Below are 27,265 nucleotides of genomic sequence, written 5' to 3'. Positions count from 1 at the left end.
TGGTTGCCCTCCTCCCCATCTCTGTCAGATATTTACATGACAGGGCAACTCTGAAGGAACTAGTGGGGTTAATTCAAGTATCTGACGTGGCAATGGTTTCCCTCACAGGAATCTCCAGGAGGGGCTTTCCCTTTATTTTCACTAGAACTAGTGAATGGCTTCAGCTGTGAAACCTCAGAACCAATGCATCATGGCCTTAGAGATGCCAACTAGGCAGGAAGAAAATAAGCACAATTTCTAATGGCATATTTTTGTATAATTTAATAAACAACTTCTAAAATGTTACTGCTTATGTCTGAATTTTTGGTGTTTATGTTTCTGTCCCTCTGAGTCACTGGTCTTCTTTTTGTTCCTGTTCCTATTTTTCACGTTGTGTGTATCATAGTAGCGCACGCCAACTTTTTTGGATTGCTGCTGCCGAGCTGCTCGCCTCCGCTGGAAAAAAATGGCAAAAAAGAAAACAAACACTGAAAGTCACAACATAGGAACTTCTGATTCTTACCTCTGAGCCCCATTGCCCATGCTAATGAGGAAGGGTTCCCCTCAAGACCTAAGTTTACTCTTCATCGTGACTTGTGACAACTCCAAATACAGATTCTCATTTGGTCCAACCCCCTTCCGATGCCTGAATCCTTTCAAGCTCTCTGGGCAAGTCCCCTGGTGAAAGGCTGAACACTTCTGAGAAACATCTCTCATCCCAGAGGGCCTGCTCCAACTCTCAACAGCTCAGCTACAAAGTTGTCCTTCATGGAGGTCAGTGAAATGTCTGCCTAAACTGTGCTGCTTGTGTTTCATTTTCTTTTTTTATTTATCATGTCATTTTAGAGTCAGGAAACTTATCTAGAAGACAAACTTTTGGTTCACAGTCATCTTGTACCTTAACTTGGGCTTCTCTGGCTTCAGTCTCCATCCCTACTCCAATGTATTTCAAGGAACTTACTTTGGAGCCTTGGTTTAAGACGATACTATCTAACTAAGTCAAGTGGTTCCTTAAACATAAGTTCAGCAATTCCTTAAACATAAGTCATGGACTTGAGGACCTTTATCCAGTAGGACACCTCTTGCCTCTATTTAACTGACCTCAACTGGGTCACTGAGGATTGGGGTTCCTCAAGCCCAAGACCATTTGTTTCACAAAGAGTGGATCTTGAGAACTGCACTTCTCCTTTCTACTTTTGCTGCCCGGATTGTACTGAAAACTGAAACACTTACCTCCTTAGACGTAAGCATCCTGAGGGTTTTATTGGAATCTTTCTCTTCCCTTTGTGCCTTCCGTTTCTTTCCCTTTTTGGTAGGTGCTGGATAAACAATACACAAACACACACACACACACAAACAGGGATTTGCTATTTAAAATGTGCCTGTGAACTCCATGGTGAGAACAAGCTTGACGTATTGGAAAGAGGAGAAAGGCCATTGTGGTCAGTGGGCGAGTGGAGTGGAAAGTAGAGCAGCTCAAGAGTAGGGCACCAGGGCAGGACACGAGGGCCTGTAAACACTCTCAGTAAGGAAGCTGAGAGTCAAACGGAGTACAGAATAAATGCATGAAACGCCCCGAACTGTCTGCAGACCCACCCTTGGATTCTAAGGTTAATAACTTTTTCAGAAGTTTCCTGAATTGCCAACTTAATCCTAAGAACTGTACAGAAAGAAAAGAGAATGATTCTAGTGACATGTGGAACCAGAGTAGCCTGCCAGATATGAGAAATCTCCGTGGGGACGATTGTACAAGAAATGATTCAGAGATTAAATTTAGGTTTTCCAAAGCTCTAAAGAAATAAACTACATCTGAATGATTTAAACAATTTATCTTTACCTGTATCATGTACATCTTCTTCAGGTGTTTTCCTTTGTTTTTCAGGTTTTGCAAATATCTTTTCACTTAGCCCCTTGGATATTCTGAAACAGAAAAGCAAAGTAATGAAGCTGCCCAACATCCCCTCAACTGCCTGAAGCATATGCCGACCTGGAGACCTGCAACAGACTTGCAGATTAAAGAAACCCCACTCCTATTTGTTTAGTTACCGCCAGTTAAAGAAGTCAACACCCAACAGATTTTATAGCTACCAGGGCAATCCTAAAAGACTGTACATCTAAGCTTCTCATCATACTTTAGCAGCTGAATTTTACAACATTTACAGGTCACTTTTTTAAAATGGCAATAACAGTCAGGTACAGTGGCACATGCCTGTAGTCCCAGCATCTGGGAAGATCGCTTGAGCCCAGGAGTCTGAGGCCAGCCTAGGCAACATAGTGAAATCCTGTCTCAAAAACGAAAGAACCAACTAACTTAACAACCCCCCAAAAAGGGGCAATAACCCCCGTGTAAAAATATTGCTCCAGTACTTATGGCAAGTTTCTGGAAAAGGAATGAACAATCTGCAATTCATGAGAAGAAAAATATTACCTGACTGCTGAAAACTTTTTAGCTTTGGCTTTGTCTAAAAACTTCTGGTATTTCATAATCTTCTCATCTAGGGCTTTAATAACTGCTTTGGTGTCATTTTCCACATATTCTTCCTGGGACACCTCATAAGACTCTTCCTCGTTATCTCTTTGTTGCTCCTGTTCCTCCTCCTCTTCACCAGAAAAGCTGTCAAGCTCCTCCTCGAGATCTGACATCTCCACAGGAACCAGGTCATCCCCAGAAAACTGAGGCACAACATTGATTTTGCCAAAGTTCTGCCGGACCCGTGCAAGAATCTGTTGCATCTCATCGCAATGACTATCCTCTTCTTTTTCCTTCTCAATGGCAGATTCTGACCCTTCACCTACAGTTTCTGTGACTTCCTCTTCTGAATTGTTCTGGATTGCTTCTGTGGCAGCTTCCAAAGATGAGGAAGGTGGAAGCTATTGAGGCCAAAAGGGGTGGAGTAGAAGAGAGAAATGGAATCAGAAAATGAAAACAGAATTTCTGAGCTCATACCTTGCTCTGAATGAGGCAGTCCTCTTCTTGGGACTGAAAACATCAAATTTGAGTCACATCATTAATCTACTTTAAAGCCAATGTACATTAAACCCAGAAATCAGCATTAAAGGACCACAGGATTATATCTGCAGTTCCAAAGGGTAAGCCAGATAAAAATATTTAGCCATTAAAACCAATCAATAATTTACCAGACAAGACTCCCTAGACCTTCCCTGAGTACTGTAAGAACAGGGAGCTATTGAGATAAGCACATACAAAATTAGCACACACAACTACATAAAAACGAAGGCCAGGTCAGGTGAGTTCAGAACAGTACCAGTTTAGAAAGTGCCCCGTACTTGAGGTGGGCCTGTCATTTGAATATTTCCCCCAAAATTCATGCGTTAGGAAATTAATGGGAGGTGTGTAGGTCATGAGGGCTCTGTCGACTTGGGAGTGTGTTAGTTACTGTGAGAGTGAGTTTGTTATAAAAGCAAGTTTGACCACCTCTTGCTTGCTCTTGCCCTTCCACCTTCTGCCACAGGATGACACAGCACCGAGGCCTTTGCCAGATGTGGGCGCCATACTCTTGGACTTCCCAGACTAGAACCACGAGCCAAGTACATTTCTGTTCACTATAAGCTACCCAGTCTGCAGTATTCTGTTAAAGCAGCACAAAGCAGACTAAAACAGAAGGCATCTTAAAGGAAGAACGTAACCTAAGGAAGAGGCATTTGGGGTGTGAGGAGAGTTCATGATGAGCACTGAGTATGGGGACACCAAAATGAATGGCCTGTTTTGGGTAATAGTACAAAGATAGGTATGTACCAAGCTTTCTACTGTTGCCTCACATGAATAATTTTATCCCTGTAATTGAGACAGAACGTGATTTTCCAAAGGCAAGAGTAGCCAAGCAAAACATTCAACAAGTAAGGAATTCTGTTTATTTTCTATTTTTGTAGAGATAAGTCCTCACTATGTTGCCCAGGCTGGTCTTGAACTCTTGGTTTCAAGCAATTCTCCCCCCTTGGTCTCCCAAAGTGCTTGGATTACAGGTATAAGCCACGGTGCCTGACCAAGAATCTATAAAATTGAGGAAAACATATACCAATTTTGTGGTATATATTTTCCTAGTGAGGCAATTTTTAGCTTTCAGATTCTTCAGGGGTTTCTGCCCTCACCACCCCCCGCCCCCCAAAAAAGGGAAAAAAGATAATCACAGAGTAGGGGATACAAAGTTCTTAAGAATGATCTGAACGAATTATCCACTCAATGAATGGATATAAAGGAAGGAGTGAAGATAATTCTAGTGTTTCCAGAGGGTCACAAAACAATGGTGACAGACTTCAGGAGTGACCCTCAGACCCAGGTGCTAACTCAAAACCCTTCAATGGCTTCCCTCTACACCCCTCTCTCTGCTCCTACATCCCAGTCAGTGACTTCCTTCCAGCACTCTGGACACACTAAGAACACTCCTGCCTTAGGTGCTGTGGATGTGCTGCTCCCTTTGCCTGGAATGTTCTCCTCCCAAGGCATCCACATGCTTCCTGCCTCATATTAAGATCTCTGCTAAAATGCTACTTCCTCAGAGGCCTTCCCTGACAACCCCCACCAAGTACTCCCCTAAACCTCTTAGCCTGGTTTAGTTTTCCTCACAACACACAACACCTCCTGACAGAATATATTTATTTACTATCTGTCTCCCTATGATATAATACGTATAATTGGTCAAAACTCCCCATACGCTAGGAATTTCCTGAGTGATGGGTGTCTTTTGATACTCACAATGAACCCCTTTCCACCACACCTGAGTTTATGGTAATGTGGTAACTGGGGGAAAGGGGGAAAAACAGCATAGGTTGGTGGCTTTAGAAGAGGGGCTGGTCACCAGAAAGACTAAGTACTTGATAGAGGGTTGGAGATTTCAGCCCCATCCTTGACTTCTGGGGAGAGGAGAGGAGCTGGAGACTGAGTCCCATTGCCACAGTCACTGATTTAATGAGCCACACCCTGCATGATGGGGTTTGCGGAGCTTCCAGGTGGTGAACACACCGATGTGCTGGGAAGGTAATGTCCTTGAGGGCATGGAAGTTCTGTGCCTCTTCCCCATACCTTGCACATACATCTTTTCCATTGGCTGTTCCTGAGTTTTATCGTTTACAATAAACTGGTCATTGTAAATAAAGCAGTTTACTGAGTTCTGTGAGTTGTTCTAGCAGATTATCAAACCCAGAAACCCTGAATTTGTAGTCAACTGGGTGTAAGAGTGTGTAGTCTGCAGCTAGCACCTGAAGTAGGGACAGTCTTGTGAGACTGAGTCCTTTACCTATACAGTTTCTGCTAACTCTGGGAGTTAGTGCCAGAATCCAAATGAATTGCTGGACACCTAGCTGGCGTTGAAGAAGTATAGAACTGGTGAAGAAAAACAACACATGCCAGGTGTAGTGGCTTATGCCTATAATCTCAGCACTTTGGGAGGCTGGGGCAGGAGGACTGCTAGAGGGCAGGAGGACTGCTAGAGGCCAGGAGTTCAAGACCAGTTCAGGCAACATAGTAAGACCTCATCTTTACAAAAAAATAAAAAATTAGCTGGGCATAGTGGCACATGTCTGTAGTCCCAGCTACTTGAGAGTCTAAGGTGGAAGGATTGCCTGAGCCTAGAAGGTCAAGGCTGCAGTGAGCTGTGATGGTGCTATTACACTCCAGCTTAGGAGTGAGCTGGAGTGAGACTCTGACTCAAAAAAAAAAAAAAAAAATCCAGGCACGGTGGTTTAAGCCTGTAACCCCAGCACTTTAGGAGGCAGAGGCAAGAGAACTGCCTGAGTTCAGGGGTTTGAGACCATCCTGAGCAACATGGCGAGACCTCGTCTCTACAATAAAAATCAAAAAATTAGCCCGGGGCATTGTGGCACATGCCTGTGATTCCAGCTACTTGGAAAGCTGAGGTTGAAGGATCACCTGAGCCCAGCAGGTCAAGGCTGTGGTGGCCATGAGCATGCCACTGTACTCCAGCCTGGGCGACAAAGTGAGTCTTGGACTCAAAAAAAAGAAAAAAAAAATGACACATATTTGGTGTCAGGAAAAACCAAAAACTCCCCTATTGGAATATAAATGCAGGACAGGGACTTGTCTGCTTCTCACTGTAGCACATGCATGCCCAGAAGAATACCTAGCACACAGGAGGTGCTTGACAGGTGACTGCTGAATGAATGCAACACTGAATAACTTAATACACAAAGAAGAAGAGGAACTCTTTTGTTTGGTTGTGAGATTTTGGCAGGGAGGGGGAGAAAGTCGACTACCACCAGTTTCAGGCATGCTAATTTGAGACGTTAGAGACTACATCCAACCGGAGATACCTAGCTACAACTGCAACTCTGGGAATGGAGCTCAGGAGAGAGGAAACCAGAACTGTATGGACCTCCCATGGTTAGCAGAGAATCAAACCCTGCAGCCACCTCTCGAAGGGACTTGGCTGAGTTCTGAAAAAGGTCCTAGGCATAGAAAAGCAAGGTGTTAATGGCAAGCCCACGGTAGTCTACTGCCATGGGGGTAAAAAAAAATGGGGCAGTAGGGAAAACTTCTAGACCAGCCAGGGGCCCCAAACCTAAGACTTCTTTCCCCACGCATAACTGTACCATGCTCCTTTCCCACTAAATCACAAACTTCTTGAGGGCAAGGGCTGTTATTCATTCCTGTATTCCCTGTTCCTGGCACACAGTTGGTGCTAATACATTTCTGTTAAACAAATCAGTCTTAGCAATGATTCTGTTTCTCATTAAAAAAAAGACATGAGTACCAGAAGATCACTTCCATTTAATGCACTCTCTCTTTTTCCAAGCCCTAAACACTGGTATCTAAGCTTGGCCTTCTCTCATACAACTACTTAAAAATGCACCCCTAACAAGCCCACAGCACTGGCACTCTGGAATGAGAGAGAGAGACTGCGCTGAAATTCCTACCACAGAGGAGATGCTGCAAAGGAAGGCCCTCAAAGGCTACCTCATATCCAGGTCAGGGGTCATGTTTTCCAAGAGGTGGGCCCACCCTGTTCTTACCTGGGTAGCCACAGGTGGCTCTGCATTGGGTGGCTTGACAAAGAAAGGAATCCGGCCCCTCTGCCAGTCATTGAGAACCATCTTACTCACAGTCTGCAAATCGGGTTCTCCACCCTGAAAGGTCACGGAAAGATTCCAAATGAAATTCAAAGAATAAAACCACCTGTCACTCAGGGGGCATTTCACTTGTCCGGTTGTTCATCACTGCCTACATGACAAATTTCACATTGCTCATACAACGCATACCAAAAAACATCAATAAAACACACACACAGTCTGTGGTGTTCCAGTCGACATTCTCACCTTTAGTAACTTCCCCGTCCGGAAAGCTAGCTTCTCAAGAAAGTCCTCAGCATTCTCCCAATAATCGATCTTATATGTCTTGCTGATATATTCTGGCTTTGCTCGTTCAAGTACAGCACCAACGTGGTCTTCAGGAGACTTAATTTTTTCCACTTGAACCTAAATGTTAATAGGAAATCTCCTGCTTACAAGCTTTGTTGGGGAAGCAGTGATGTTTCCAGTGTTCTCTGTAATACTATTTGTAAATAGATTTCAACATCACAAGGCAAGGGGAGCCTGGCAGGAGCTTGTCTCCAAGGTGGTGAGACGTGGTCAGCTGCAAGGACCACCAATGAAAGCTGACCACAGCCACGGAGCCCAGAACTCAGTTAATCCCAGTTCACCACAAACTAACTGTGTGGTTTCCGCAAACTTGGAATGAATTCTCATTCCTTGCTTATAGAAATGGTTAAAAGGTTGCCAGTCCCAGGACACAAAGAATGGAATAGTTTAAGAAAGGAGGGGAGGAGGAATGCGCACAGGATGTATAGCCAGAAACATGGTTAAGGTTAAGTGGAACCATTTACAGTTTTGGTCGTATTCAGAAACAAGCGAGGAAATGGGTTCCAAAATGACTCAACCCATAAACCCACGAAGATGAATTATCACTAAACATAAACAGGTCCTGCTTCCCTTTGGATCCTGTGTGTAAACTACAAACTCTTTTGTGGGATGATATAGACCAGATATGCCCACGGTTCCACTAGCTCCTCAAGCAGGCTTATGCTGAGAGGCTGTCCTGTTCAGCATCATGTTTCTGTCTGACTCCAAACTGCCTTCTGAATGAGTAAAAACCAAAAGTCCCCAGGATTCCCTACAGAATACTCCCCCCCAAAACACAAACAGAAAACCCATCAGGACCAATACTTACAACTCCTTTTAGTACAATGTCTGTCTCTGAGTCTTCAGAGGGGTAAACCACACCTGGACAGTCAATCAGGAAGATCCGACGCATCAGGGTAATATATTGCCAGACCTGAAAGCAGAAAAATGTCACAGACATTCTGGGTCAAACACTAAGAATCTAATTTCACAAACCCGTGATGCTCACACAAAGCTGGAAAGGAGTGAAGGGGGAAAAGAAACCTGCTGAGGAATTGAGCTATTAACTCTCTATTTGTGCCCTGCATGAGACACTTCCACTAAGTATAAACTATAGTTTCCATCAGCCAAGAGTCTAAAAATAATGGAGACAAGACTTCCATCTAGTATTGTGCAATAATACCCAGTGAATCTTCTTCTGAGTTTTAAGAGCACTCTCAGAAGCTGAGTAAGTACTGCTTGGCCTCTGTACCTTTAAGCAAAACCATGCTGATCCCCAAATACCCTGTGTTGCAGTATATAATCCCCAACACTTAGAACCTACCCTAAGGTTGACTTTTCCTTCTTAACTCAGGCATCAAATATTCTTAGCTTAGTTTTGTTTATCAAAGTAAAAGGTTGGAGTGACAATTTAAAACAGAATGAAATATGAATCACACCAACCAAATCATGCCAGTGCACACAGTGGCACACAAAGTACTCTCAGTCTTACCAAAGTGGCAGAAACAACTCTGGTACATTCCAAACTATGATATGGAGAACTAAACTCTCAATGGTGGTCTTGACTCAAGAGAAGCAGACAGAAATCTCCATGGCCTAAACCATTACCCTTCATAGGAATAAAATAAGCAGAAGATCCCCGTGAGCCAGACGTACCTTTGTTTCACCTGCAATGGGGGCCACATTGCAGACTTTCTTGGAACGTAACGTATTTATCACAGAGCTCTTGCCAACATTTGGATAGCCGATGAACCCGACACTGATCTGTTTCTTGTCAGTGTGCAACTGTTCAGAAATAGAACACACACCACATACACGCAGTCATGAATATCCCTTTGGACAAGCAGGCTGTGTCATTTGCTATTATAAAGAATACAGCACAAGACTGTTGATACAACTTGATTTGAGCCTAGAAACACACCACCTACATAACCTGAGTGAGTTGGATACATATGCTACATAATAAATCAGAGATGAGTCATTTCCTCAGTCATCCATGTGAAATTGTCCTTAGGTTAAAAGTATGTAGGTTGAGAAAGAAAGAAAGGAAGAAACAGTTTGTTAGCCATCAATTTAGATGAATACCATCCAGTGAGGAAAAGGTCTTCAGGAAAGGGAATCTTAACAGATTCACCAACTAGACAATCCCATGATCTTTTGACAGCACACTTCACATTTTCACTGCCAAAAATAAATAACAAAAGAAAAAAGTCAGACTACTGAGTCAAGGTCTTAAAAAGACATAGCTTAGCTTGTCATCCAGAAAAGGGCCTACAGATGGATGGGGAGGTTTTTTTATTTTTTGAGTTGAGGTCTCACTTAGTCTCCCAGGTTGGAGTACAGTGGCACAATCATGGCTCACTGCAGCCTCAATTTCCTGGGCTCAGGCGATCCTTTGACCTCAGCCTGCTGACTAACTGGGAATACAGGCACATGCCACCATACCTGGCTAATTTTTTTACTTTTTTATAGAGATGAGGTCTTGCTATGTTGCCTAGGCTGATCTCGAACTCCGGAGGCTCAAGTGATCCTCCTGAGGCAGCCTCCTGCCTCAGCCTCAGACTCACACCTAGGATCATAGGTGTGAGTCACCATGCCCCGCAGATGGGTATTTCTAACTGAAGATGGCAGACTGAATGTACACACTAACCTCACTTCCTCTCTACTCCACTAGCACAGCAGCAGTGAGCATTAACAGTTTTAAATTAATAGAACCAAACATATAAAACCAGAGAATGAGGTGAAGATCAGACAATGAAAACTAACGCAATTTTAAACAAAATACTAGACACTAAAAAGTAGTAGCGAACCTTGCCCACTAAAAAACATAAAAGCTAAGTGGCTGCAATGACAAATCAAAAATCCAGCATTAAAAATGCCAATGAACTATAAAAAGCCTCAGGAACTGGCAGCAGATGCTTCTAGGGGGTAGGACTGAAAACAAAAGGACTCACAGAATGCCTATCAAAGCAGCCACAACTCTCCATCCCCTCCCTTACTCAGTATAGGCACACAACTTCTCTACCCTAAAAGAAGCCCAGAGCCTTAGGTAATAATGATTTTTTGAAACCCTACATGTCTGAAAAGATTTTTACTTTTCAGACTTGAAAAGAATCCCAGATTTAGAAATAACACCAGTTAAAGGCAAATATTCCCAGAATGATTAACTGAAAGTCCAAATATTGACTAGTGAGACCCCAGAGCCCTATTCCCACTGAGTTACCAGAACTCTGGCAGCCAATCTTACACACCCCCAGAGCTACAGACTGGAAAATTCTTTTCTGAGGAAACTTACATGTCCAAGAAAAAAGACCTACAGGCACTGATTTCCATAGGGTGCCCTCCAAAAGAAAATCTGTATCCCTATCGAATCACCTACAATGATGTCTATTAGTATGCCCATCGTATGCCAAAAAATTACATCGGTTTTTTAGTGCCTTACTCTTAAATATTAATGGAAAACCAAGAACAACCTGACATTTAAGTGTGACTCCTACAGAAAAGACAGAAAAACAAAGAAACCTAGAGTTAACAGAATCAATGTAGGAAAAAAAGAAATGCTCAAAAATCACTATCATTAATGTCCTCAGAAAGACAGAGAAGGCACTGCATTCGTGAAATAAGACATCAAAGGGGAGGAGCAAATCAGAGTTAAACAAGATCTCTCAGAAATAAAAAAAAAAAAATTTTTTGGAGTTGAAGTCTCACTTTGTTGCCCAGGCTGGAGTGCAGTGGCATGCTCACAGACACTGCAGCCTTGACCTACTGGGCTCAGGTGATCCTTCCACCACAGCCTTCTGAGTAGCTGGAACCACAGGCATGTGCCACCATGCCCGGCTAATTTTTTGATTTACTGTAGAGACGAGGTCTCGCCATGTTGCTCAGGCTGGTCTTGAACCCCTGAGCTCAGGCAATCCTCTCACCTCCGCTTCCCAAAGTGCTGGGGTTATAGACTTGAGCCACCACGCCCAGCGAGAAATTAAAAACTAAAAGTGACAAGCAAAATAAATTTTGTCAGAATAGCTGATGATCAAGTCAAGGAAACTGCCCAGAAAATAGAGCAAAATGTCACATATATGCCAAAATTTTTAAAAAGGTAAGAAAATTCAAGAATTAAATAAGGAGAGCTGGTTTCGGTGGCTCAGCCTGTTATCCCACGTCTTGGGAGGCCAAGGTGAGTGAACTGCCTGAGCCGCGGGTTCGAGACCCGCCTGGGCAACTTGGCGAGACCTCATCTCTACAATAAAAAAAAAAAAAAAATTAGCTGGGTGTGATAGCGTGAGCCTATAGTTCCAGCTACTTGGAAGGCTGAAGCGGAAGGATCACCGGAGCCCAGCAGGTCAAGGCTGCAGTGGCCGGGAGCGTGCCACTGCACTCCGGTTTGGGCGACAGAGTGAGACTCCAACTCAAAAAAAAAAAAAAGAATTAAACAAGGAGGCAAAACCAAATCTTTAATAAGAATACAGATAGTGGAAGAGGGGGAAAGAATTTCAAAGAAAAACATAAGACAATATCAGACCAAAAGTCCCACCAAATGTCTAGCTCAACGAATAATCAAAAACCCACTTTACGGCACATCACTGAGAAATTTTAGAATAAGATGAATCTTAAGAAATGACCACAGCCACAAAGGATTAGGAGTCAGAATGGCCTCAGATTCCTCAGAAATTAGATGACAATGCCATGATACCTTTTACATTCTGAGGAGAAACAGTATTAGAGTAGAATAAAGATATTTCTGAATGCCAAGAAATGCTCCTTCTAAGCATCCCTTTCTTAGAAAACTTTCAGAAAATATGTTCCATCAAAAGGAAGGCATAAACCTGAAAAAAGAAGAAAAGGGACCTAATAAACAGGGAATCCCACATAGGAAAACAGCCAAGGACATGCTCAGGATGATAGTGAAAGGAAATCACAGAACGACAACACCAAACAAGCTTAAAGAACAGCCATGCCCAACCCTGAATGGAGGACAGGGCTGGCCCACTGTTGTGCCTGGATGTTCTGAATGTTCTCAATCTACCAGAGAATCTGGTGGTACGTTAGTGATGGACACAAATAAAACAGAGCAAACTAACACCAGAAAAAATAAAAGCTTCTGTCAGAAAGGAATTATAATCGTGACACATAATGTGGATCAGCTGTGACTAACATTTTAGTCATAATAATGTAAACACCAAGTGAACAATAATGTAACCCACACTGTTGTCTAACACGATCAGGAAAGTGGAGGAAAGGAAGGATGTGTGGAGGGAGGACTGGCTTTAATACAGTGAATACTCATTTTCCACAGTGGGAAATTAATAAGTGCCTAAAACTGGGGGGCGAGGGGGCACATCAAGGAATAAAGTCATAAGCATGTACTAAAAAGAAGGATGGAAAATAACAGCCAAGAATTAAAAGTGTTTGCTTCTGGGTATGGAGGAAAAGTGGGAGAGGAGACACGTCTTTTGTTAGAAGCCAGGTAAAATTAATTAAGAGCACCATTCAAAATGATAGGTCTAGAGCATGAGGCTATGAGGACATGTGATAGGGAGACCAGCTTTCAGAGCTTCTCCGAGGAACTGACTGACATCTGACCAGTGCTCTGAAGCTTGAGTACTGGCAGGACCGCTAGAGGGGATAGGAAGTGCACCAGTCCTGAGGGCAGAGGAAGCAAGGCAGGCCTTGAAAGGCTAGGGTGGAGAACACAGTGTGGGGAGGGGGTCCATATTCAAGCAGGTGCCAGGGATATGGCAGAAAGGGAAGCAACACTGGTTAGGGATGGGGGCAGAAGTTGAGCAAGAACACACTTCAGAATCCCTTATGCTTCTTATGACCCGAGACTCTATGAGGTTTTACATCTCTAGAAAACACCAAGATGTGGGAAGTAAAGCTGGTAACTTCCTGTCATGCAGTAGCAAGACATTCTTACACAAACTCATAAGTACACAACTCCAGGAGAAATGGATCAGGTCTCAATACCTTTCCAAACTGCCGCAGAAGTTGAATGAAGGCTCCTTTGCCAAAGGGATTAGTAAGACTCGCATGGAAAGCCAGTGTTGGATAATCCTGGGAGAGGACAGCAACCCACCGTTTCTAAAGGGAGACAAAAAAACATGTCAGCAAATTGTAGCTTGTTTATATACAACATATGGAAGAATCAGAGCTTGCATTACAGAGCTGTGTTTCTTTCTTTCTTTTTTTTCTTTGAGTGGGAGTCTCACTTTGTCACCCAAGCTGGTGTGCAGCAGCACACTCATGGCCACCAGTAGCCTCGACCTGCTGAGTTCAGGTGATCCTTCTGCCTCAGCCTTCTAAGTAGCTGGAACTACAGGCATGCACCACCACATCCAGCTAATTTTTTGATTTATTGTAGAGACAAGGCCTTGCCATGTTGCCCAGACTGGTCTCAAACCTGTGGGCTCAGGTAATGGTCTTGCCTCTGCCTCGCAAAGTGCTGGGATTATAGGCATGAGCTACCACGCCCAGGGAGGTTATGCTTCAAATACAATGTTGCCTAAGGAAAATGTTAGTTCTAATCCTTTAAAATGTTTATGGCATTTAGCTCTTTGTCTTTTGTCTTATAAATGCAAGACAATATTCCAAGAATGCCTTCATTGCTACAGAATGCAACTGATGGGACATAATGTGTAGCAGGCCAGTGGCTGTGGCAACTGTCTCCATCTGAAGGGGCAATTCTGTGGGGGCGCTGCAGATGTCCTGCCAGAGGACCGCAAACTGCCAAAGGATCAAAGGCATCTCTGCTCATCTTCAATGAAGCACACCTTACGTTTTGTTTTCAAAGACAATACTCTGATGACTACAAACAATTTCAAGAATGCAACACTTTATCCTAAAAACTATAAAATTGATTTAAAGATATCTCAAAGTCTATGCAAGTTGAGTAGTCCGTTTTGGATTCATAGCTGTACTTACAGTTGCCCAGGTTGGAACAAGGTCACATTTGTTAAGTACAAAAATGAGGTGTTTCCAGGGTTTTTCCCTTTTCAGGTAAGTCTCAATGTGAGGGGAACGGGTACCCATTGGATCTCTAGCATCAAGAACTTGAACTACAACATCTGATGAATCTATCACCTGCAAATTCAAAGAGGTGAAAATGGTTTTTTACAGTACAAATACAGGGGTGACATTTAAGGGAATCTGGGGAAAATAACATAATATTTAGAAACAACTTCAAAAACAGTCTTGTGAGGAGAGTAGGCTGTGGCCAATCTCAATTCCCAGTGATCAGAATTCAAAAGGTGTTTTTTATTCTGTGGGTATTTGAAACTCATTGAATTTCAAATAGAAAACTAGCTTAGATGAAAGCCATCTTAGTCATAACTACTATGGATTATTATTAGTTTTTTGAGTCAGAGTCTCATCCCGTCACCCTGGCTAGAGTGCAGTGGCATGCTCACAGCCACCGCATCCTCAACCTGCTGGGCTCAGGTGATCCTTCCACCTCAGCCTTTCAAGTAACTGGAACCACAGGTGCGTACCACTACACCCAGCTAATTTTTTAATTTATTGTAACGACAAGGTCTCGCCATGTTGCCCAGGCTGGTCTCAAACCTGTGGGCTCAGGCCTCTGCTCCCAAAGTGCTGGGATTACAGGAGTAAGCAACCACGCCTGGCTTTACTATAGATTATTGAACTGAATCATCATTTACTTTTTTTTGAGTCAGGGTCTTAACTCTGTTGCCCAGACTGGAGTGCAGGGGCACACTATGGCTCATCACAGCCTCCAACTCCTGGCCTTAAGTAATCCTCCTGCCCCAGCCTCCCAAGTACGTGGGCCTACAGGCACATACCTGGCTAATTTTTTTTATTCTTTATAGAGACAAGGTCTCACTATGCTGTCTAGACTGGTGTTGAACTCCTGGACTCAGGCAATTCTCTTGCGTTGGCAATACCAAAGTGCTAGAATTATAGGCAAGAGTCATCGTGCTCAGACAGAATCACTTACTTCTTAGACTTTATAAGTTTCTACTGTTATAGGTTTTGTGTATTTTATAGAAAATTAAAAAATGTAGTGTGCCTTCACAATACTAATGTTACTGTTTAATTATGTGACTAAGCTTGAAGGTCTGTCTTCCCAAGAATACTACCAGCCAGTTAAAGAGCACTGGATTAGGAATCAGGATATATAAAACTTCTTCCACTAACAAGCTGGATGAGCTAGGTAAGGTATTAGTCCTTTCCAGATACATGTCTCACCTATGAAAGGAGATAGGTAAACTAAATAACTTAAGACTTTTCACGTGGCTCTAACCAGCATGATAATCTAAATAGGAATATCATTTTAAGCAGGTAATCTAAAGAAATATTGACAGGTAACAGATGAGCATATAAAAGGTAGCTGTTACTCTTACACAAATAATTTTTAAAATGCAGTTATCTAAGCTAGGTGTAGTGGCTCATGCCTATAGTCCCAGCTACTTGGGAGGCTGAGGCAGGAGGATCATTTGAGCCCAGGAGTTCCAGATCAGCCTGAAGAACTTAGCAAGAGCTCATTCCTAAGTAAAAAAAAAACCCAACAGCCCTGCGTGGTGTGGCAGTCCCAGCTACTCGGGAGGCAGATGCAGGAGGATCTCTTGAGCCCAGGAGTCTGAGGCTGTAGTGAACTATGATTGCACTACTGCACTCCAGTCCGAGTGACAGAATAAGATCCCATCTCCCATTTCTTTAAAAAAAAAAAAGCATTTTTTCTAGAATGGTAGTGTGTGCATGGCTACACCAACAGTAGTTTCTTTGTGGGTGAAAGAGGATGGAACAAGCAGTAGAGTGTATTTTATCTGACAGGGTTTTAATTTAATACATCAAAATTAGTTTCCTCATATAAAATCATGAAAGCCAAAGGAATCACTCAATGAGAGAGAACTTAAGAGTCTTACCTTGTAGAGCTCACCCCATATTCTTTTGGACTGTCCTTTTTTATATATCTCTTCTTGGGCTTCATTTCTAAATAAGAAAGTACCACAATGAACAAGTGAAGTACTGTAAGATTAAAAGGATGCTTTAAGAAAAAAATCAGTGGACCAAAGGAAAGAGTACAAAACCCAGTTGGAGATGGACAGAAAACAAACTGAATTTTATTAATTAATTTATTTGATTTTTTTGAGTTGGAGTCTCACTCTGTAGCCCAGGATAGAGTGCAGGGCCACAGCCACAGCTATTGCAGCCTCAACTTACTGGGCTCAGGCGATCCTTCTGTCTCAGCCTTCCAAGCAGTCGGGACTACAGGCACATGCCACCATGCCCAGCTCATTTTTTTAATTTATTGTAGAGACCAGATCTCAACACGTTGCCCAAGTTGGTCTCCAACTCCTGGGGTCAGATAATCTTCTCACTTCAGTCTCTTAAACTGCTGGAATAATAGGCATGAGCCACTGTGCCTGGCTCAAACTGAACTTTAAAAGTGACTGTACCCAAATGTCCATCGATATATGAATGGATAAATACATATAGAAAAATATATATGAATATATCCATACAATGAAATATTATTCAGGCTTTTAAAAAGAAAGAAAATTCTGACACATGCTACAATATGCATGGACCTGAGGACATTATGATATGTGAAATAAGCCAGATACAAAAGGACAGATACTGTATGATTCTACTTATATGAAGCACCTAGACCAAATTCTTAAGAGACGGAAAGTAGAATGGTTACCAGGGGCTGGAGGGAGAGACAGGGAGGAAAAATGGAGAGTTAGTGTTAAATGGGTAGAGTTTCAGTTTGGGATGATGAAAAGTTCTAGATGTGGACAACGGTGATGGATGTACAACAATATAAATATACTTAGTGCCATTGAACTGTACAGTTAACAAAAAAAATTTTTTTTTTTTGAGTTGGAGTCTCACTCTGTCGCCCAGACTGGAGTGCAGTGGCCGTTCCCGGCCACCGCAGCCTCAACCTGCTGGGCTCCGGTGATCCTTCCACCTCAGCCTTCCAAGTAGCTGGAACTACAGGTGCGCGCTACCACGCCTGGCTGATATTTTGATTTATTGTAGAGCTGAGGTCTCGCCTGCCCAGGCTGGTCTCGAACCCGCAGGCTCAGGCAATCCACTCACCTCAGCCTCCCAAAGGCGCGGGATTACAGGCTGAGCCACCGAGCACAGCAATATTTTTAGTTATATATATTTTACCACAATACAAGTATTAAATTAAAAAAAGCAAAAGTGAATCAGGCAATACATCACAGAGAATTATGAAATGGAATCGGCAGGACCTGAACTGCAATCTATACTCCACAGCTTCTGTGTGAAGTAACATTTTTCTGATAAGGTTTGTGATCTGTTTATTTACTAGCCTCAGAGACATTCACCCAAGGAAAATGAAACAAAAATGATTTTGTCTTTACCCCATTACCTGCTGCACCTTTTAGGGAGGAAAAAATTCAAATCAGCAGAAGAATACAAAGCCACCGGGCTCAGTGGCTCAGCCTGTAATTCTGTGCTTTGGGAGGCTGAGGTGAGTGGATTGCCTGAGCCTGTGGGTTCGAGACCCGCCTGGGCAACTTGGCGAGACCTCATCTCTACAATAAAAATTAAAAAAATTAGGCAGGCGTGGTAGCGCGAGCCTGTAGTTCCAGCTACTTGGAAGGCTGAGGCAGAAGGATCGCTGGAGCCCAGCAGGTCGAGGCTGCAGTGGCCAGGAGCGGCCACTGCACTCTAGTCTGGGCAACAGAGTGAGACTCCAACTCAAAAAAAAAAGAAAACAAAACCAACTAGAAAGTTCAAATAATTCTAGGAATAAAGGAGCTCACTGCTTCTTTTTGTGGCACGATCTCTAGAAGGCCCAAGGCTTGAGACAGAGCAGCAACAGCAATGTGGTCACATCACTGCAGTCAACACAATGCCTCTTCACCAAGATGCCAGAATCTCTACTTCATGGAAGAGCCGCAAAAAGGACAGGAAACTCTCCAGCACTGCCCAGGGGAAACTAAACTGGCAAACTCTTTTGGAGGGCAATGTGGCAGTGCCTATCACAAAGCATGCATACCCTTTGATATTGTGATTTGCCCTATAAGAATTTATCTTTGGGGAATAATAAGAATGAGAAAGACTTAGTCACATTGGTGTTTTACCCTCGTGTTGTTGACCATAGAGAAAAGCTATAAACAGCCTAAATGTCCAACAATGAGACTGGCCACAACAAAACACTATTCTGACAGCAAACATAATATTGCTGTTGATTATGGACTGATGTCAAAATATATTCTTAATAATTTAGAAAAATATATGACAATAAAAGGCAAGTTAAAATAGTCTTAAGGTATTATATGCTTAAATAAAAAATGAGTGTTTAAGAAATATCTAGAAGGTCAGGTATGGTGACTCACAGCTATAATCCCAGCACTTTGGGAGGCGGAGGCGGGAGGACTGTTTGGGGCCAGGAGTTCAAAATCAGCCTTGACACCATAGGGAGACTCTATTTCCACAAAAATAAAAAAAATTATCCAGGCATGGTAGCATGTGCTAATAGCCCTAGCTTCTCAGGAGGCTGAGGCAAGAAGATTGCTTGCACCCAGGAGTTGAAGGCTGTAGTGAGGTATGATCATGCCATTGCACTCCAGCCTGGACAACAGAGTGAGATATTGTCTCAGATAAAAATAAAAATAAATATAAATATCTAGAAGAATAAATATCAACGACTGATTCTTAACCTTCTTTTGGATATGGATTCTTCCTCTCTTTCATCTCCAAAACAAAAATAAAAACAACAAAATCTCACCACCTTTATGCATGTTCATAAATCTTCCATACCATCTTCAGAGAGTCAGAGAAACCTCAAAAGCCATCCATGAACTCCCCAACGGTTCAGAGACCTCCAGTTAAGGAAGCCCTGACTTCACCAATGAAATAACAATACTTAGTATTTGCAATGGGATGATGAGTTATTTTCTTTTTGTTGCATTTTCCAACTTAACTATATACTCTAATTTTTCTATGACAAAATAAGCTGTTGTAATGAAGAAGAGGCCAGGAGTGGTAGCTCACACCTGTAATCCCAACACTTTGGGAAGCAAAGGTGAGAGGATTGCCTGAGCCCAGGGTTCAAGCCCAGCCTGGACAACATGGTGGGACCTCATCTCTACAATAAATAAAAAAAGAAATTAGCTGGGCCTGTAGTTTCAGCTACTTGGGAAGCTGAGGCAGAAAGATCGCCTGAGTCCAGTAGGTCAAGGTTGCGGTAGCTGTGATTATTCACTGTACTCCAGAGTACACTGGGCTACAGAGTGAGACTCCAACTCAAAAAAAAAAAGGAGAAGAAGAATGCTCTGGCCCCAGTTTTGTCAAGGTTCTAGTCCGTGGGAAGAGGATAACTCTCCACCTAAGAATTCATTCACCAAGCTTCACATAGGCAAAAAAAGCTTAAAGAAAATGTTCTGTTACAGTAGAGCAAACGATGAGACCTGCATGAACTTTAAAACTGTACCTCACTCCAGTGTCTTCAGTTACCAAATCACGATCCTTGCCCTTGTCATAGCTCTCAGTGGATGTTTCAGCATTTTCCAGAAGAGACTGCATATCAACTGCTAATAAATTTGGTCGCTTCCGCTGTGCTTTAGGGCCAAATGTAGTTTCAAAACTTTCAGTGTCAAGAATGTGCACCTTTGAGTTCTAAAGACAAAGGAGAATTACAGGTAAAACTAAGGAAAGCACTGAGTAAAAGCTAGAAGTTAAAAGCCACCTGGGAAAGACTTTTCAGATTTTATTTTTTCAAAGCTCAATTCACACCAAAATCTAAAAGAACCTGCATTCAGCCTGGCTTCAAATCAGAAATGCTTGTTTCAATAGCACAAGCACTTGTTCCCCTATTCTGAAGTTCTGTAAGCTTCCTTGGAGAAATACAAAAGTAATACAAATAATCAAAAGAAATATGAACCATTGTGTAAGACTTGCCAAAAACTGCTTTATTTCATTTATCATAAACTTTAGTCAAATGTAGTTAAGGTTACAATGATGAAAATTAACTTTTCTTTTCTACCATTTTTTTTGAGCTTTCAAACAGGTACATAAAATTCACCAAATTCACAAATTTTGTCAAGGATACTCATACTCACATTTGTGTATGTGTGTTTTTAAAAACCAACTGTAAATGCCAACTTTTTCTTGGAAGTTAATTTCTTTCATGGCTAAAAGGAATTGCTTGTTTTGTAAGATGCATTTTAGTTTCAGATAACATTTTCCCTAATTTAGGTAACGTTTTTATTAAATGCACATGGAAAGTCTTCAGATGAAAAACATCTAGCAAATGTCCAAAATAATTGTTTAGATGTGATAAAAGGAACCTGATACTAACTAGAACTTGATGTGCCTGTAAAGGAGTTACAGGCATAGGAATTTTTGAAGCAGGATAAAAGTCAAAGTTTGAGTTAGAATCTATCACGTAACAGAATGTTAACAGCCGGCAGAGAATGTATTAAAAACAAAAAATAAAACCCATCCTTTTCCCCTTAGTACAAGCTCCTATGTAACCACCAGCAACTAGAAGCTGTGAGGACGAAGGGGCAACCCCAAGGCTTCTGAACCTTAACAGATCCCCTTTCCTGTTTCTAAAGATCCTTAAAATGAAATCAATTTCTCAGATTCTCTAACCCATCACTTGGTTTAGTTTTAGTCACTAACCTCTACCAGAGAGCGTCCCTAAACACAAGAATCGTGTTTTACAAGGGAAGCAGGCTCTAATGTCATTTGGTAAAATCAATGTGACCAAAATTATCCTTGAAAATCTCTTAAATACCCTACAAAGAAAGTACAGTATACAAAGTCTTATGTTTATAAACCTACACATTAATAAAATACACATGCAAAGTAAGTTATTTTTACTATATTGCTACAGATAGCTGAATATGCAAAGTTAAAAGCGTATCTGCTCTGACTTCATTGTGCAGAATTATCTGTGAATCAGATTTTATCGTAAGTAATAAACATCACACTTAAAGTTTTTCAAGGCCAATGCAGAAAACTCATCAATTACTCTGAGTATTTTTCTGCATTGACACAGAAACTGACTGCTGCAAATGCAGGCCCCCCACTCTATGTCTTAGATATTCAAACACTGAATTTAGAACAATTGAACAACTAGAACAGGCAACAAAGCAATAAATTCATAATAGAACCTCTCTGCTCTTCCCATAAACAGGATTCAATAATTGGTTAAAAGATGGCTTTAGGGAGAACAGACAAAGAGAACAAGGGAAATGAGCAACTTGTCTGTGGTTCATGAATTACACTCATGTGTTTCCTTGAAAGAAAACAGTCATTCCACTAATAGGTGCCATTCTTCTAGTCCATCATAAAAGAAAACATAATTGACAAAACCTGAGGCAACAACCAGGCCTTGGTTTTTATTTTGTTCTGCAAGTAAACACTTTTCTTTGAACTGTTTAATCCATGTATGCATGTCAGTGTTTTCCTCCTCTCCTTATACTGGAACTGAAGCTTATGTACTGGCTACATTTCTGGGAATTATTATTCAATGCAAGTAAAAATGTGCAGGCAAACATTAGGCTACTTCTTTGTTCTGTGTGAAACTCATTCCACTCAAGCCAGATTGAATCCTTACTATACCTCAGACATCAGCAATCAACAACTAACGTGAAGAGCACCCTTTCCTTCAGCTGAAAAGAATTGACCAAGAATCTCACAAAAGCTAGAAGTACACAGCACCAAAGTTCTCCTATCAACTCAATTCTATGTTTCCCCCAAATTTGTAAGGAATTACCATTTAAAACAAGTTTACCTACTAAAATAAGTAAATAACAAAAAGTAATATTACTAACAGCTATTATCTATCTAGCTCTTGTTAGATGGTGTGTTATATGTTCACTATGGGCTAGGGCTTTCCAGATGTTTCCTCGTATCATCCATTCGCCCAAGGAGGTGGGTTATCTATACTTTAAAGGCAGGGAAGTTAAAACTTATGGAGAAACATAAACGAGGGTCTAGGAGGGGACAGAGCAAGGATTAAAATACAGGCCACTCCAAAACCTCTGCTTTGACCCACTATACTACTGCACCACCCTAACAAAATGTGATTCATTCTAAAGGTGAGAACTCTAACAAAGGTGAAAAGAGAAACAGAAAGTTCATCACTGCTCCATTAAAGTCACTATTTACTAAGGAAAAACAGAAGACAAACGTTAGTGAGGAATCTGCATGGAGTTTGTCCAAGCAATTCCATCTCCAGAGATATCCTGCATCTTACATGAGGCTGGATTCGATCATGGAGAAGAGACATTGGTAACTTGCTTTGCTTCATGACAACTTTGTATGGATCCTTCAAAACTGTATCCATTTCCTCTTGAAACTTTTGTAATGATGACTGCTTAATCACACGTGTGTTTCCTGTTTTACAAATAAAGAATGTTGCCATTTAATAAATAACTTGGTTTTATTTCTGCGTCCATCTTCCACTGACATAATGAAAGGCAAGATTTTAAATTATCCTCACTCACCCAAGCACCTATCTATCCACCCTTGTAGCTGGAAAAAAACACACAAAAAACTGCCTCTCCTGCACTCATACAATATGAATTATTCCACCAACCCAGACACACAAAGGGTTTCAATAGTTTTTCAAGCCCAATTTCCTGACTGAACGAAACTGAAAAATAAATAGCAGTGAATGGAACTGAGATCTGACAAATGTCCTACTTCCTGCTTGATTTGACAAAGAAATTTGGAGCCAATCACAGCTGATCTGTCAGTATAGACAGAATCTTGAGGCACAGAAACTTGAATCATAGTTACAATTTGTAAAAATTATGAGAGTCTAAAGGGACTAATAAGCAATGAATCCAGGCAACGGAATAAGATGGAGCCTTGCAACACCTCCTGGAGAACACCCTGTGAGAGCCTGAAGAAAGGATACAATCAAAGAGCACGTTGCAGCACAAATGCAAACACGATGGCAGTGATGATGGTAGCAGCCAATGCTTACATTATACTCACCCTCTGCTAGGCACTATTCTCAGCACTTTATATGCATTTACCCATTTGACTATCACAACAGACCTACGAGCTAGATTCTATTTTTATACTCACTTTAGAGGTGAGGAAGCTGATGAACAGACAGACTTAATAACTTGCCCACATCACATAAATGACAGAACTAAAATTCAAGCCCGGCCAGTCTGAGTCTGGACTCACAGTACCCAGTAAACAAGCTAAATGCTTCTCCAGAGTTTTCTTTGACACTTTTCTGGGTTACAGGATAGCCTATCAAAAGGTGTAAGATACTCAAAGATAGTTGCCATCTGCCTCCAGGTACAGAGTTCAAACACCAGGCCAACACTGGGGTGTGACCATCTGAAGTACCCACACATTTACCAGTGTCTAAGGGGAAGGGAAGGACAAAAGCCCAGAGTGAAAGTAAAAAGAGAATTTCCAAAGGAAGAAGATCTGATGCTACTTGGCTAGAGATATTCATTCCTGGAAGAACCAACAAGATCCTTTACTTGTCACTCAAGTTCAAATACAACCCCATTAAGAAAAAGTGTTTCAGAGGAACTTTAGGCTAATACACTTACCCTGAAAGTTAAACATACAAAAACACCTGCAAGGCCGCCTCTCAACCAGAGATTAAGATGAAAGTACCAAGGTCTGTAAATGCTAGTCACTAAGGATGGTGTTATCTGCTTAAGAAGGTTCACTTACAATTAATACTGAGAGTTCTTCAAAAAGAAGATATTCAGGAAATCACCACTACTTTTCCCAGCACTTTCCCCACTAAGGTACTTCTTATCTCTTTCTCATGTAATCTTCAATAGTTCTACTCACCAAAACTCCTGCCTTTTAGACATTTAAACATTCTAGTCTTTTCCATTCAGCATACATTTTGTAGAGCAAGTAACAGGGGAAAATACTCACCAAACCACTTAATATTTGGCTCTACTCTTGCCACTGTGCCAGAAGCCACTGTTGATTGATATTGCAGGGGCTTAATTACTTTACCACGACTGTTCCTAAATGGAGGAAATAACAGATTTTGGTTGACAACAGAGGAAAGGCAAGAGCCAAGTCTGATTTACAGAATACACTTTCCATCAAAAGGACTTTTTATTTTGGTTTTAAATGATCATGAAATACAGATTCCCGTAAACAAAAAAGTACTTCTACATTTGAAACAGATTGCCCAAAAGTCATTTAACCTCTTGCAACAGAGAACGTAATGATTTCTGCTGGATGAATAACAAATAACATTGATGTTTAAAAATCTGTTTACTGTTTGTTTACTTAAAAAAAAAAGCACATACTTGAGTTTTTTTGGTTAATTATTTGAAGGCTGGTTTAAATGAATTCTTAAGTAGAGGGTGATTTATGCTGGAACTTAAAATTCTAAAACAAACTGCAAAGTAGGTGACTAAGGCAGATTAAGTTCATTGACATTTATGTTTTAAACACGTCATTTAGAACAGTTGAAGAATCTAATTACCAAACAAATTAAGACCAGCTAACAAAATGCCACACTCAGCAAACCCCTGTGGTAGAGGCTGCCTCAGCAGAGCTGTGATGAATGTCCAAGTGCCACAACGTTGGGATCTAAATTTTGGCATTAAAAATCAAGTTTTCTGGTGGCTTCCTAACTATAGTCCTATATTGTTTGTTATTTCTATCTGACAATATTTAACTCTGAGATTTAATGAGCCATTCGTGGAGGCAGAGGCTGTGAAGAACAAGAATTCTACTTGTTGTGGAATCTTGTGAAACAATCACTAGTTCACCACTCACAGCCCATGCCCTTAACCAACAATTAACAATGTATCATAACAACACTCATATACAAAGACATCTGAGAATACAGTTCCTATTTGGAGAAAGCAGGGGTGAGAACATCAAAGGGGTAATCAGTCTCAGTAACAGGTCAAGGTCATGAAGGAAAGGGAGACGAGTGACAGCATCAATGCTCACCTGCGCTCCTTTTGCCTATACATATTCAGGCGACGGATTGTGGCCTGATCCCTCATGTTTTGGCCTCCTGCTCCCTGCACTCGATCTACAAAAGGCAGAAGACAGTGTACTATCTCATAACCAACAAGTATAACCAAAAAGTTGTTGCTTGAAATGTGATTTGCTCAAACTAGGCAAGCAGCCACCTCACCACAAAAATCTCTACCTTCTCCATACGTTGCTCATGTGATATGACAAAGCTGACCCAAGATTTACTCTTCAATAGGATTGCTTGAGAATGAATGACAACAGCTAATTTTTTTAATACACTGATTATGACACTGTGCTATCTACATTACAGACATCATTTAATCCATACAATAATCCCCTAGAGATACATTATCCTCATGCTGCAGACTGAGAAACTGAGGCATGGTGGTTGCCCAAGCTCACACAGCTACTAAATGAAAGAGTCAGAATTTGAACGCAAGCATTCTATAACTACTTGTGCTCCTAACCAACAAGACACCTACCTCTGTGTTTCAGTTTAACAAATATTGAGTGCCTCCTACATGCAACGCACCACGGAGACTATAATTTTGATGTAAGTGTTCCTACTGTGGCAGTTTCTTAATTTCCTAATGTTTGACTTTTTAGTTTAATCAACAGCAATAGGTAGCAATTCTTGCCTTGTATCTCAAAGACAAAGACAAATAAGTAAGATAATACTAGCCCAGCTTCTTATTTTGGGAGCTTTGCAAATCACACGGCTGTTTCTGAAATGATGCAGTAGAAAACAGGTTGAAATCACAGGACTGGCAGCTCTACAACTAACTATGCCAACTAAGACAAGCCACTTCCCCTATTTTGGTTCAGTCTCTTCACATATATAATATAGATCTCTAAAGGGTCTTTTTGGGTCTAATATTCTGAGCTTTCAGTCTATGCAAAGTGAATCATTTACTATCAATCCAGAGTAAACATTCGACATGCATTCAAGTTGTCAAAAACTCTAAATCGTATTTTAGAACAAAGTTTTATTAACTAAATGGAAAGAACTCCACCAAAGGCTATCTTGTTCATCCTGTAGGTGTAACGTCGCCAGAATCCACATCCATCTCCAGAAACATCTTTACTGAAATGATCATAGTGATTTACCTGTAGGGTTTTCTACACCCTTTACCCGATGGAATGATTCCAAGGGTCAAATATACATTCCCTTTCTGTTTAAATGGTCAAAGCTAAGGTGGCAGGCAAGTATGATCAAGTGTAAAATAAAATGCCCACTAGGTCGGTCACACCATTTTAAATCTGACTTTCTCTGCATCTCTCAACTGGAAAGCCTGAGGCTGCCAGGCCTGAGTGTTCACTTTCCCTGACTTTAGACCAGGTGACTACACCTTGGCCTGTCAGGAGCGCAAGATGTCAGAGCTTCTCAATGTCCTCCAGTGAAGAAACCACCGCAAATGTTGCTTTCCCCCTCTCTTCTCATCCCCAATAGCCACTCGGCTCGAGGTCACTCCAAGCAAGGCCACCCAGGTGCTCCTCCTCCTCCTCGACCGCCTCGGAGCCCTCCCCTACACTTCCTCTAAGCTCCACCCTCAACGAGCCCCGCTGCCCGTACCCGGGTTTGTGCTGGCCTTGGAGGGGTTGATGGTGCTCCGTCCTTTGTACTTGGGCTTCACCATCTTGGCGACGAGACGGGGACGAAAGTGCTAGGTTCGGCTTACGTTGGGCAAACAAGCTGAGAACTCCTCAGGCCTGACCGAAGTGACCCGCGTGAACCACGCGAGACCACGTGTGCAATTACGTCACTTCCGCTCGCGCTCCTCCCTACCCCTGTGCGACTTCCTGCGAACGCGCGGCGCGCGCTGCCACCTTCCTGGCTCCGCCCCCGCCCTGGCGGCTTAAGCCTCCTCCTGTGTCGAGTTCCGCTCCCTCCCTCCCTAGCAACCGCCAAGCTGCCCCTCCATAGCAACCGCCTAGTTACCCTGGACGCTCGTCTCAGAGCTCCTATCTGGGTCCA

The 27,265-nt window shown here is 41.9% G+C and overlaps 1 protein-coding gene across 2 annotated transcripts; it reads right to left on the bottom strand.

Moving 5' to 3' along the window:
- Positions 1-243: 243 nt before the first annotated feature.
- On the bottom strand, positions 244-27,088 carry GNL2 (G protein nucleolar 2). Of its 2 annotated transcripts, XM_008061653.1 has the most exons (16): positions 26,864-27,088; positions 25,261-25,345; positions 24,220-24,314; positions 22,556-22,695; positions 19,781-19,965; positions 16,230-16,296; positions 14,269-14,427; positions 13,315-13,428; positions 9,007-9,135; positions 8,180-8,284; positions 7,270-7,428; positions 6,967-7,080; positions 2,408-2,850; positions 1,817-1,899; positions 1,213-1,298; positions 244-435 (listed from the first exon to the last, which is right to left on the bottom strand). In XM_008061653.1, exons 1-16 carry the CDS (start codon positions 26,925-26,927, stop codon positions 283-285), a joined length of 2,181 nt encoding a protein of 726 aa, XP_008059844.1. In that variant the 5' UTR covers positions 26,928-27,088; the 3' UTR covers positions 244-282. The 2 variants fall into 2 exon arrangements, with proteins under 2 accessions (XP_008059844.1, XP_021569902.1); XM_021714227.1 differs by lacking the exon at positions 19,781-19,965.
- Between the last annotated feature and the right edge of the window lie 177 nt (positions 27,089-27,265).

This window comes from Carlito syrichta, unplaced genomic scaffold (genome assembly GCF_000164805.1).
Source record: "Carlito syrichta isolate Samal-C Ts95f unplaced genomic scaffold, Tarsius_syrichta-2.0.1 Scaffold305386, whole genome shotgun sequence".
NCBI lineage: Eukaryota > Metazoa > Chordata > Mammalia > Primates > Tarsiidae > Carlito > Carlito syrichta.
This window is presented reverse-complemented; position numbering and strand designations above follow the sequence as displayed.

Coding starts and splice junctions, on each gene's coding strand:
- GNL2 (XM_008061653.1), bottom strand. CDS start 26,927: ATGGTGAAGCCCAAGTACAAAGGACGGAGCACCATCAACCCCTCCAAG. Junction 24,315..25,260: donor TATAGGCAAAAGGAGCGCAG/GTGAGCATTGAT, acceptor TCCTCCATTTAG/GAACAGTCGTGGTAAAGTAA. Junction 9,136..13,314: donor TTCTGCGGCAGTTTGGAAAG/GTATTGAGACCT, acceptor ATTTCTGAACAG/TTGCACACTGACAAGAAACA.